General features: G+C 43.5%; 1 protein-coding gene across 1 annotated transcript in view; it reads right to left on the bottom strand.

The window, feature by feature from the left end:
* LOC113407308 (dual specificity protein phosphatase CDC14A-like) overlaps positions 1-12,726 on the bottom strand; it is a 118,452-nt gene extending 105,726 nt beyond the window's left edge. Inside the window, exons 1-2 of the mRNA XM_026655659.2 lie at positions 12,517-12,726; positions 11,795-11,885 (exon numbers count right to left, since the gene is read on the bottom strand). Coding sequence (XP_026511444.2) covers positions 11,795-11,885; positions 12,517-12,622 — 197 coding nt within the window. The 5' untranslated portion in view covers positions 12,623-12,726. The remainder of the gene's footprint in view (positions 1-11,794; positions 11,886-12,516) is intronic.
* Positions 12,727-13,836: the final 1,110 nt, after the last annotated feature.

The raw sequence follows: 13,836 nt of genomic DNA, 5'->3' as shown, positions 1-13,836 counted from the left end.
TCCCCCTTACTAACATATGGAAGTTTCTTTATTCCTAATCCGAAAAGGGGTGGGGGAGGTGTCTCAGGGACAGGGAAAAACTCTCCTCAACCCCCTTTCCTCCCTCCCCCAAAAAACCCAACCACCTAGGATATTCCTTAGTGAAGTTCATGACAAACAAGTGCTTAGGGACTTCATGCTTTAGGACAATGACTCCCAAACTGTGGTCTACATACTAGTTGCTGGTGGCCCCTAGAAAACTGACCAATCAGTGTTAGCTCTCCTTATTTCCAGCCACTTCTACAGGTGTCATTTTCTCATTACAAACTGGACCTAGGTGCCTCTTTGTAAAAACATCTGGGAGCAAAGGCGTTTCCTACCTGCCTCTGATACAAGAACCCAACCACTTACCAAGAGAGATGGGGGAGGGGTCAGGGGGAGGAAGGGGTAGAAGAACCAGGCATTAGAAAAACATATGGAGAGAGAGAGAGAAAGAGGAACAGGATGCAAGGGGCAGAAGAACAAAAGTGGCCAATGTCATTAACATACTTAGAGCATTTAATACATTAAAAAATTGTCTATTACTTTTTCATAGTTTTGTTAGGAAAACAGGGATTTTCCATCACATAGAAATTTTGAATCTTCAGTAACAAAGAAAAAAGTTGACAATGTCAGAAAATTTTTATTTGGAAATGTCACCATGGTTCCTCATGAAAGCTGTAGCATAGGTGCCTAATATGTCCATTCTCTTCTATAGACTAACCTCCCATGATGTACCATAGTCTCCCTCTTGATGAGAGGAAATGCTACATCAGGAGAGATGTAGGCTATGTCCACATTACCACTTATGTTGGCAAAACTTATGTCACTCAGGGGTGTGAATATTGTACACCTCCCCCCTGAGCAACATAGTTACACTGGCATAGGTGATAGTGTGCACAGCACTATGTTGACAGGAGAGCTCTCTCCTGTTTAGCTACACGAGAGATCTTACAGCTGCACAGGTACAGCTGCACCGCTCTAGGTTCTCTAGTGTAGACATAGCCATAGTCCAGCTGAGAAGCCTGGCCATTGAGATCAGTGACTTGTGGCAACTGAACTAGGACTTGTCTACGCTTACATTTTATAATGCTCTAAATTGCTGGCTCCGGGGGGTGAAAAAAATCACCCCCCCTGAGCACAGCAAGTCTGAGCGCTTTAAAGCACTAGTGTAGACAGGCTTCCCTCATGGAGGTGGATTACCAGGAGCGCTGTCTCCCAGCGCTCGCGTGCGACCACACTCACACTTCAAAGTGCTGCCGTGGGAGCGTTCCTGTGGCAGCGCTTTGAAGTTTCCAATTTAGACATACCCCTAGAATGCCCAAGCAGCAGTGGTGGCATATCCATATATGAATATTTTGAATTTGAGGCATTCAGTTCTTCCAAGAAAATTTGTTTGGTCAAAACCCCAATTTTCCAACTGAAAAAATAAATAAATAAATAAAAAAAAAATCGGTTGAAAGTATATGACCAGGCTTGCTTTGCTATGTAAGTATGCCGTACTTTCTACAGTGATTTTATATTATAAGTGCAGGAGAGATAGTCCAAAAGACCGTCTGTATTAAGAGAAGGGCCATACTATTAATAAATTTGGAGAACCCCTGACCTAGGGGAAATGGTAATGAGATTAAGAGCGTAAAATCACTGGTTTGAATCATCTTAGGTTGGCAGTGACAAAATATGTATTATCTGGTAGCCTTTGTGAAATGAGCTAATGGTCTCCAAATCAAAAGACCATCAACAACAACTTCACCCCTATTTATGGCACCTTATGGAAGCTGCCTCAGCAGGCAGGCCAAAAAGTTAAAGCTTAGAGAATTCATTCTTTGGCTTCTTGACATGGTCCTTCCAAGTCAGAACTGAGGCACATTTTAAAATCACTGGGAGCAGGGGGATTTCCACAAGCTGTAGTTATGTGGTATTTTAACAGAGGACTTGAGTCTTTAGTGTTATGAATCTGGCATTCTCTCGAACTCTAAAATCATTTTCTACAAGTGTAAAAATAGAATAATCAAATTATAATGTATTGAACAAGCACTTTCTAAAATCCATGGATGCCTTGGGATGCCAATTTTATTCCTTACAAGTCCTCAGTTCAGCCTGGATGCAGACACATTAACCTTCAAAAAGACACCCACAGACTTTGTTAAACAATCTGGTATCTAACACACTCCTGTTCTGAGAGAAGGATGGACTAGGTATTTATGTGAATATTAGTCTGTAAAATTATTGTGCCCTGCCATTCAGCTTCCCAAGTTCTCGTGAATCCAATGACAATAATTGTAGCTCATCTGAAGGAAGGAGGGCACAATTTTATTCTTGTTTGGCAGACTAGTCTAAGCATCTTTTCTACATGATATGCTGATAGTACAGTGGGTGCGGAAATAATATTACCACGTCAGACTTGTGGTGACTGAATCCAAACATGTTTCACACAAGCCCAGACATCTGTGACCCAAGATTTCAAGATGTCCAAAAACAAGAGTATGTCCCAGGACAAATCCTAACACTGCTGTGATGTTCAAGGGGGGCTGAAGCTACTGGATCTCCTGAATTCTTGATTCAATGTTGTGCCATAGCTTATTACTAGCCCAGAGCAATCCAGCTCTTCACTGTCCTCTGGAGGATATGCACTAGAATCATGAGCTAACTTTATTACCTCTCATGAAAGGCAGGGTTATTGTTGATTAGTGGGAATACCCAAGTTAAAGGATTTGCTTCTCGGTGGCTTGTGTCAGCAATTCTGATGTCCAGATATGTAAACTCAAACAAAATCACAGAGATGAGTCAGAAAGTAGAAATGCTTGAGAGAATTAGCAGGGTCTTTATTCTCCTTCCCACTGAAAGCTTCCTCCTGTCCGACTATCAGAGTGGTTCAAAGCAAAGGTGTCCTGCTCTCAATTCATCACTAATTCTAAGTGACCAACTAGTATTTGTAAAATAAATTTTATATATAACAATCTTCTTCCACCTTCAATTTGCTAGAAAACTATGACCCTTCCTTCCATACAAGAATCTGGCCACAGCGATCCCTGTGCTCTCCGTCTCCATGCTGGATTAGTGTAGGTCACTATACTTAGGAGCGAATGGGAATGCAACTCAAAGACTCCGGCCTACATAAATAGAACAGGCTACCACAAGGATATCACTCGGTGCTTCACTCCCTCAGCAAGTTTCCACTCCTCTTCAGGACTTCAGTCCTGATCTTCAAAACCATCAATGAGTCATGACCTAGCTGCATCAGTGACTGAACTTCCATTAACGAACAATTAATAGAGAAGCATTCCTGAGATAAGGTACCTCAGAAACCAGGACAAAGCTTATGAGCAGGATATAAAGTTCTCAGTCAAGAAGGTTTAGTTATAGAACAAGCTTTTTTTAAAAAAAAAAAAAAAAAAAAAACAGACTAAAATCAGATTTTCAGAGCATGCTGGAAACCCCTTCTCTTTGGAAAAAAACACCTTGAGGAAGTCTAAGTTCCTCAGTAAGTCTAAGCAGGAAGGCAGCATGGTGTACAGTGGTGAAAGCTGGAGCCTGGGAATCAGAAGATAAGAGTTCTATTTTTGATTGGTACTAATTTGCAGTGCAGTTTTTGGTGATTTGTTTATCCTTTAGTGAGCGAAACAGATATGCACAGATGCCCCTTTGAGATGTTGAGGAGAGGCACAGTACAAGGGCAGAGAATTGTTAATTAGGTCAAAGTTCAGCACAAATGTTTTGAGGGGAGGGTTTTTGGTTTTTTTTGCATCCCACTGGTTTCCAAGAAGGAGGGCGGCGGGGGGGGGGGGGGGGGGAGTCTACTGACACTAATCTTTCTCCCCCACCCCAGTAGAAATCTGGCTAGAATCTAAAAATTAGAAGTATGATTTAGAAGAGAACAGCTACCTAGAACTTCCACACTCAATCTGAGGTTCCCCTTTATGGGCTAATTCTGCACCTTAAATGTGTTGCAGTTCATTTTTATAAGTGAGAGGGGAGGGGCAAATGGTACACTTCAATTTTTAATAATGGTATATGATTACTGCATGTGTTGGTTGGACCAGTATTTGAAGAAACTGGAATTTTGCCACAAAGTATTCTCATACACATGATTTATAGTCTCTTGCTTGTACTCCATGTTAGCCTTCTAAAATGGCTTTTCTTGTATTCTATTGCCTGACAAGATTGGTCAACTGATGTTCAATTTAACATGATCACATGCTGTTGAAATGAACAAAACTCACTGTTTTATGTGGGAAGTGGTAGCTCTTGTGTGGTATGACAAAGGTAGTCTAAATTTTCATTATTGGTCCTACAGCCACTGAATCAGGGAGCATTCAGGGCTTTCTGCACACCCACAATTATTGGGTCACCACAGTTAAGTAAAGAGACCTTTAACTTTGTGAAGTAAGTGAAAATTTACCATTGCTTCTTTGAAAGTATGAAGGCAGTGAAGAAGACATTTCATACCAATACAGCTCTAGACAGTACTAATTTAACTTTATTACACAGTAAGCATTCAAGATACTGACTTTACTACTTCCTAACCTCAAGAACAAGGGATATATATTCTCTGAATTAAACTTGCTTGATCCACAGCAATATATCACAGTTTGAGTAAGTTAACCTAGATTGTCTTGCTGATATGAAGTATATGCTGTACAAAATGTTCCACTGTCACATACAATTACTTCTGCGGCTGTTCACAAAGTGTCTCTGGTGGCATAGTATCTGTGATGTCTTGATAATAAATATAATTACCAACCAGAATAAATGGTTGATTAAAGGCTCTATAATTTCAGAAGACTGAAGGATCCTTATGCCTCATTACAGCAGTACTGAAATAAATTTTTTTGATAAAAGTACCCAAAATTGAAACATGTCCAGCAAGCTCTCTAGTTTGTTGATATAATAAGTCAAAGCCTATTGTACGTTAATCAGTCAAGTGTAGGATGCCCAACCCAGATCTGTTGGCTGAAAAACAAAGAACAAGAGCCACTATTCTTCTTGAAGAAAGCTATTTACCAGGGCCTGACTCATTAACTATTAGGTCTATCCAAAACAGGTCATGTCTGTGTGCCAAATGATCATCTGTGAGCTGGGTTATTTCTCAACAGCTCTACATCCTTGAAGGCATCAAAAATGGTATACCTTTTACAGATGAAAGCATGTACCTCTTGAAGAGAGACCCCCGTCATCTTAAGACCAGAAAGTTTCACTCATAATATTCACTAGATCAGAACCAATTTTACCTAATGTAGTCACAACTGGATAATTCCATTCAGCTTTTTTCCCTTTCATTTGATGATATATAAGGTTGGCAAGAGAAAGGAAGTGGTTTTAATACAAGCTCTCATTTTTACACCATGGCATGATAGGTTCTCAAGTTAACACATAACATATTTAACCAGAACAGTTGTCATTACAGTAGTGAAATTCAAGATAGTTATCATTTGAGATGGGCTTAAATAGCTTTTAAAAGCATTTCATTTGATAAAGTATTGAAACATTTGATTTGAACGTATGAGCAAGAGTACTGAGCATGCACTTCTGACTCAGTTTCATTCCCAACTTTAATTTTCATCATAATTCAGTCATGCTTTGCATCTACTTTGGACTATGAAAAATAGCTACAGTATATAAGAGTTGTTATCCTTAATGATAGGAGTGACCAGTACTGGAGACTAAACACCTCAAAACCCACATAGGAATTTTGGGGCCCCATCCCTATTTATAAATGGAATGTCTAACAGCAAATATTTTTTTTGCCACACTCTTCAAGGGTACATTTTGAAGAACAAAGAGCTGTGGTAGGGGACAGATCTTAAATACTGGGATTGATCAAAGGATGTGTTTCTGATAACTATTAGGCTGACAATCTTCTGCCTAAGTGTCTGGAGTTACTAGTTAGGAAATATATACTGCTTCAATGAATGCACATTGACGGGCCTCAGAGAAAGAGCTCAGAGTTTCTACAACCCTGTTGAACACACCTTACGAGTTCTGGGTTCGTATAGTGGTACCACCATAAAAGGCAGGCTGTATTTTCTTCTGTATACGAGAGTGTCTTACCAGTTACTAGGAGGATGCAACTGGTGAAATTATCAATGTATGATTACTCACATATCCCACAGTGGTTCGGGACATTCATTTTATACCTATAAAATCCCATAAACAGTTTGGGTCCTGGATCGATACCTCAAAGATCCTCTCCCCTTTTGCAATAAGCCTCAGTTGATTTCAAATGCTAACAATTTTAAACAAAAAGGGCCTTTGTAGCAAGGCATTCTGAATGATGCAAACAATTTTTACTCCTGGTGAAATTCTGCACCACTGCGCATGTGCAGAATTCCCGTGCTGCGCAGAATTCCCCTCCCCCACAGAAAATACATTATGCCAGAAAGGTGCTGCAGTTACTCCTTTCACCCACCAGGGGCTGCTGTGGTGTCAGAACAGAGAGCAGGGGCTCTGGGAGTGGCACCAGTTGTGGATAGAGAAGAGAGAGAATCTGCCTTCCTCACAGTGCCCTGCCCGTGGGGCCAGGCCGAGATGCACAGGATATTGGCAAACAGGCAGCATGGGGCACATGGGGCTCCTGGGTGGGGAGGTGTCACAGACTGGGGTTCAGAAGGGCAAGTGCAGGGGGACAGCTTGGGGCAGGGTCTGAATAGGAGAGGGGGTGCAGGGACACATGGGAAAAGGGACAGATGTACCTGACTGAATGAGAGGGACTCAGGTCAGCCGGAATCTGCATGGTGGAGGCTTCCTAACAATCCCACCCCACCCAAAAAAACCCTGTTCCATACTTCTCCCACCCACACAATCCTTCAAGTTCACACCCAGGCTCCTTCCCAGTAATTACTTCCCTCTCCCTCAGCTCCTCCATTACCCCTGACTCCCCCAGGCCTTTGTACTGCTTCTGAAGGGGTGCAGGAAATATGTTTCTGTATTGTAGTTTAAATGAATTATTACTTGGAGTTCTATATTAATATACCTAGTAATGAATCTATTTGTCAAAAAACATTTCCTGGATCTTTTCTGTTGTCTGTGTTGTTACAGACATAGTTGCTGACAGGTATTTTAAAATAAATTACCAAAATAATTGAAATTGATGTGATTACACTGTTATGTGACAAAAAATATGTAGTTACAAAATTATTTAAATTACAGTAAGACCTAGAGGTCCCAACTGAGATTGGGGTGTCATTGTGGTAGGCACTGTACAAACATGTAGTAAGTCAGTTATTGCTACAGACAGCTTACAGTCTAAACAGACAGAAGAAGCATTATTAGAAGGCAGATGGTCTCTAGCTGATATGACACCCAACCAGCATTCAGGAGACATATTCTATTCCCAGTTTTGCTACAACCTGCTACGTTCAGAGAAATACATGAATAAAACATGTGGTGTGTCCTGTTGCTAGGCCACCATATGCTTCCCTCTGGATGACCCAAGTTTCATAGGGGAAAAAGTACTTTTGAAGCCATCAATATCCCATATACAGTATAAAATTTATGTGACGGGTAACAAATGTTAAGGCAAATTTTGGCATTAGCCAGTTGAAGGGAGGTATATATTGCTGCACAAGATTACTTAAAATCTGTATGCCAGCTGATAATTGTCACCTAGTTTATAAATACCTAGTTAACCCCTTTCCTGGAAAAAAAAGTGTTTTTTTTTGTTTTGTTTTTTAAATCGTCATTCTGTGCACAAAGAAACAAAAGGTCTTTAGATACATGCCCTAAAATTCAAGGGCAATTTTACAACCCTTCCTCACTTTGATGCAAAAGGTAGGCAGATTATCAGGACATTTCAGGCATGTAACTACTGATAGGAAGGAAGGGATACACTATTTGGACTTTAGAGTTTTTCCAATTAGTTTTTTCACCCCCTCTTGAATTTCTGTACATGTTTCCTGGATACTGTATATTGGAAGTAAGGTGTCCCTCCAGTGAGGAAGTAAAATACAGATAAATCTTCCTGACCGTAACAATAATGAGTGAAGTGTTGGATTCAATTATTTTTAAGTAGCAAGTTCAAAATCTGTATGCACCAAAGCTTTATAGTTTTTTCTTCAGAAGAGTGTTTAGAATTAAAAATGTCCAATCAAAGTCATCTTGCATATAAAGGAAGTCAATTTATATTTTTAAATGTTGGGTCAAATTCTGCTCACCATTAAACCGATACAAAACCACAGAAGTTAACATCTTGTCACCAGCCCAGACATTTAGATATGAAGCACCTAACCTGGGGAATCTCAATTGTGGGGCGCAACAGGGGAAAAGAGGCAGTTTGAGGTAGCTAAGTCCCAAGACATAAAAAGTGTCTTAGGAGAAATAAACCCAGACCTTTGAATTATATCCAAAAGTTAAACTGGAAGCTAATGAAGATCATGAAACACAGGTATCATGTGCGAGCTCAAGAAATGCTACCAAGGTCTAGTCTATGTTTGAAAAGGTTTGTTGGTATAACTATAGAAGAAATCTGGTAGTCTTAAACCCTTACACCAGCAAAAGAATGCTTTTTCCAGTATAGCTTACACTGGTTCAGTGGTTGAAATACATTATACCAGCAAAAGCACTTTTATGCCAATATAACTTCATCTACCTTAGGACTTTTGCTGGGGGAAAAAAGTCACACAACCAAGACTGCTGTATGAGCAAAAGCTTCTAACATAGACCTAGTGTAAATAATCTGGCCAGTGCATTGTGCATGAGGTGAAACTTCCAAGTGGTTTTCTGGTCTCCTCAAGCAGACCATATTGCAGTGATTGAATATGGACAAAGACAACCGTAGCAAGATCCATATCCACAAGATGTCACAGGCTTTTTCACCAAATAAGTACAGCCTAGAGTGCTTTAGCTGCTACTTTAGTAAAGTAGTGTTACCCTTAGATACTTTACTAAAATTAGCTGGGTATCTCCCAGCTGCCAACCCTTCTAACAAGAGGGCAAATCTTCTCTTCAGAAGGGACACCAATCTCACTATTACTGCCAGATGTTTCCCCTACTCTAAAAACCATTACCTCTGTCTTGCCAGGTTTTTTCAGCCACTTTGCCCTAATCCAGATACATACTGTCCCATCCAAAGGCAATAAAAAAAACAGCTTAATGTTATCTGTGTATGATTAACACGGAAGCCCAAAACAGTATCTGCCCAGCTGATTTACATATATTTAACTATAAGGGTGATGAGAGCACCATAATGCTCAATATCATCCTTTGTATCCTCTCAGAATACAGCCATTCACATGCAATTTCATCTAGCCCGGTCATACACTGCACACACATCACAATTATCTTGTCATCAGCGATATCAGAGACACCTGACAGAAATAAGGATTAGCATGAACACTTGATCCAGGTCAATAACCATAAGGAGAATGGATAACGAGACCAGTACAATTTCTGCATCATATCTAGGCTTAAACCAAAATTGAAGAAAAAGAAATCTGGAGATTGAGTACTGCAAGCACTGAACAAGCTGTTAATTCAAGCCATAGACAGCTCAACAATTAGCAAGATTTTGTCAAGAGCAGACTTCTTGAATCGCGGCCTAACCGTTTTTTGTTTAAGATAGGACAGCACCAGTAACAGACCCAGAACCCTGCTGCATAATTTAGTCAGCCATGGCATGTATCTTAGGACAGGGTCTACACCAGGGGTCGGCAACCTTTCAGAAGTGGTGTGCCAAGTCTTCATTTATTCACTCTAATTTAAGGTTTTGCGTGCCAGTAATACATTTTAATGTTTTTAGAAGGTCTCTTTCTATAAGTCTATAATATATAACTAAACTATTGTTGTATATAAAGTAAATAAGGTTTTAAAAATGTTTAAGAAGCTTCATTTAAAATTAAATTAAAATGCAGAGCCCCCCGGATCGGTGGCCAGGACCCAGGCAGTGTGAGTGCCACTGAAAAATCAGCTTGCATGCCGCCTTTGGCACGCGTGCCATCGGTTGCCTACCCCAGTCTACACTATAATCATACATCGGTATAACTATGTTGCTCAGGGGTGTGAAAAATCCATCCCTGAAGGATGCAGTTATACCAACCTAACTCCAGTGTAGACAGTCTTATGTCAATGGGAGGGGCTTCTCCCATCAATATAGCTACTGCCTCTCACAGAGGTGGATTAACTACACTGATGAGAAAAGCTCTCCCATTGGTGTAGCAGCATCTTCACTGAAGTACTACAGTGGCTACAGCTGTGTCGCTGCAGCGTTTTAAGTGTAGACGTGCACTAAGTCTCAATCACGGTATGAAGTTCTTCAAGAATCCTCAGAGCCTCAGCAAGGTTAAACCTGCCTGAATATGAAATTTTTTATCATCACGTTTGTCCCTCTTGACACAGAATCACACCCACAAAAGCAACCAATCTGCAAACAGGTAAAAAAGCAGCAAGAATTATTTTTAACCGAGCAGAAAATACAGATTCATCAGGCTGTCAGTAACCCAAAACAGTTTCACTGAGGGTGATACGCCGAATGCAAACAAAAATACTCCATCAGAGCCATAGCAGCAGATAAACAACTCTCTCTCACTTCCCCCAACAGAGTAATTTATACATATTACATCTTTATATGGCTGCACTGTATTAAGTGAACCTTTGCATGTAAAAAGGATAAAACCAAACTCTTTAGGGTCAGACAGTTAAATTTTGCTAAATATATTTGTGTACTGAATGCCCCAAATAACTAGATTGAGAGCAAATGAGCACATGAAGTTTAAACTTATTCTCCTTAAGTTTCAGGTCCCTATTCTTCATGCCTCTCCCCTTGGCCCTAGTATCATGATGCCACATTTGTGTACTACTGCCATAACTCTGAATGCCCATTCTATAATAACTAAGCTACAAACAGAGCATACCCATTTCAAGATATAATCTGGTTCTCTTGAGTTTTTTAAATAATATTTTGTATCCTATAGTCTGAGGCATAGCCTCACTTTGTTGCATGAAGTTATAAGCATAATTCCCTTTACTTTGAGTTCAGATCATACAAATAAAATAGGTAACATGATAACAGAGCAATAATAATGTTATTGAGAAGGGCCACAGTCAACTTAAGAAAACACACACATCTAAAAGTGCTTTTGCTTCCAACATCTATGAATAGTTTTCTTTAACCTCTATTTTTCAGCTTGTTTATTTTGTTCATATGACACCACTTTGTGTACAGTCAATTTCACTGCTGACCCTGAATTGTCAGTTTCCCTTGCATGTGTTGGTCTTTCATCCCACAGGAAAGAAAAACATTTTTAAATATAACATCCTTATTTATTAAACCTACAAAACTATCAGTAAAAGCTACCCCTTATTTTTTCCTAATCTGACTAGATTTCAAGCTTTAGATGTCGATGTAAGAGCCCATCTAAGCTTCACTATCTTTAAATTGTAAAAAAAAAAAAAAAAAAAAAAAATCCAAAGTATAATCACTTTGTATTTTTCTGCATATAGAAAATAAGGAGTTAATTACTAACAAAACAGAGAAGCCACTGTTATTTCACCTGACTTCCCCCTACACAGACTTCTATTTAAGACTTTATCTAATAAGATTTAATTACTCTTAAGAGAGCCTCACTTTATAAATAAGTCCTGAGCAGCATGTCCATCCCACCCACCCCTGGGTCAACTAAGTAATTTCACAGCAGTCTTGTTATTCTTTAAGGGGAGAATGGTTGGTTCTTACTACACTCCATTCATTACAGAGGACTGAAATGCATCAATTAACAAGATAGTTAAGCAATTAACAAGAGCCTTACAGGACAATGGTAGTGAGAAACTAAAAGACACTTACTTTTCATAGACCAGCTCCTCATCAGTACAGAAATAGTGGGTATTTACTGTGCTTTTGGGTTTATTCCGTAAAGTAGCAAAATATAATCGATCTGAAACAAAGTTGAAGGCAACTGACGAAGGCTATACGGTTGTCGTGGTTCCCTTTCTCTAACACCCCCCCCCAACCCGTCCCTATTATCCCCCCAGGCCAGCACGGTCAGCTCAATGTTAGGGGGTAAAAAAGCGATCTCCGCCCGCCCGCCCTCTAATCCTCGGCCTCCGAGCGGGCGGGGCATCGCTACATTTCTCCTGCGTAGAAGGGAGAAGAGAAAGTCGGGCTGGCCGCGCTTAGCCGCACACGGCTGTCCCCCAGGAGAGGGCTGGGCGGGACGGGATCGCATCGCTACAGGGTGGCTTTTACCCAGCGCAGAGCCCGGGGCGACAGGTGCCGGCTGTTTCCTCACCGGAACGGAGAAGGAAGGAACCGGCTTAGACACGACCAGCCCCAGTCCAGGGGAGCTGGGTCCGTGAGCCCTGGGGATAGGGATAGAACGGCGAGGACCACGGAACTACAGGGATAGGAAGGAGAGGGAAGGGGCGAGGGCAGCCAGGCAGGGTCCCAGGGAAGGGGCCATGGCCGCCAGGATAACCAGGCAGGGTCCCGGGGAAGGGGCCATGGCCGCCAGGATAACCAGGCAGGGTCCCGGGGCCGTGGGCAGTCGGGTTTCTTGTGTCCCTCACCTTTCAGGAACTCGGAAGCTCCCACCAGCAACTCGGAGGCGGACGGAGCCGGCTCCATCTTAAAGAGGGCGCGGAGCGGCGAGGCGCGGGGCAGCTCTGAACTCATGGGACCCCGGGGCGACTCCGGCGGGACCTGCGTGGGCTCAGCAGACAGGGAGCCCCCAGGACATACCGAGAGGAGCCGCCTGCCTGCGGCCGCGCTGCCCAGAGTGCCGTCGTTCCCACCGCCCGCATGTGAATGAGAACGGGGACAAGGGGAGCTGGCAGCTCCAGCACAGAGCAGGCGGGCGCCGAAGGGGACTTCGGATCTTCCCCGCCCTCCGGCAAGGCAACACCCCCGCCGCTTAAAGGGGCAGCGCCTGGTTACCAGGCACCGACCAGCGCGCTAGCAACCCCGTTACCAAGGCTTTGTTACACCGGACCTAGCGCCGGGGGAGGGAGCAGAGACCGGTGCCCCACCCCGCCTCCGCTCCTCCCTCAGAGCCCCCCCCCCCACCCAGGGCTGCTCCGCCCGCTGCCTTAGAGCCTGCAAGCGGATCCTCTTCTCCGCCCCTTCGGAGACTCCTTACAACCTGCTCACTCCTCTCCCCGCCCCTTCGAAGCCGCCTTACACCCAGCCAGTCCCGCCCCCTTCAGCCCCCGGCAGCCCCCTCGCAGGGTGATGCCGGAGAGCCCCCAAGCTCTGCACTAGCATCGTGGAGAGCAGAGCCGAGGACGGCCTGGGAAGCTGCTGGGGCTCCAGCGCTGCGGGGTGGAAGTGCCTCGGCTACAAGCGGTCACCGCTCCTCGGGGGACTTCACACCGGGCACCTGCCGCTACTGAGTCTGGTGGGGCCTGGGTCTCCTCAGCGCCATCTACTGGATGGAGCCCTCAGTCTGATGGACAGCGCGGTCAACCAATTAAGAGCGCCCTCCCGCGTTCGTAGCCAGTGGCAGGGAACGGTTGTGAGGCCGCCCCCTCCAGAACGCGCTCCTCGGTTGGGTGGTTGAGCGGGCTGGGCTCGGCCCCCAGCTGCGTGCGGCGGGGCAGCGAAAGGCTGGCTGGGAAATAAGGGTGAAAACTTCCCCGGGCACCTTTGAAGTCTTCAGATGGACGCGCCACGGCTCAGCCCGGCCTCTCGGATACGCGCCCCCGCGGCAGGCCGCACATCGCCCTTCTCCGGTGCAGGCTCTTCCCAGGCGCCCCTTCAACCCCGCCGCTGAGTTCGTTTCCTCACAGTCCTGTCTGTGAGGAGAATTCGGGGGCTCTCCATAGGCAGGGATAGCCTCGCTGCCTCGGGGGCTAGGATAGGGGACCCGGCCTTCGGGCCCAGGGCGTCTC

Source organism: Terrapene carolina, unplaced genomic scaffold (genome assembly GCF_002925995.2).
Source record: "Terrapene carolina triunguis isolate 2854851 unplaced genomic scaffold, T_m_triunguis-2.0 Scaffold210, whole genome shotgun sequence".
NCBI lineage: Eukaryota > Metazoa > Chordata > Testudines > Emydidae > Terrapene > Terrapene triunguis.
The sequence above is the reverse complement of the archived record's forward strand: the minus strand, read 5'-3'. Positions and strand labels throughout refer to the sequence as shown.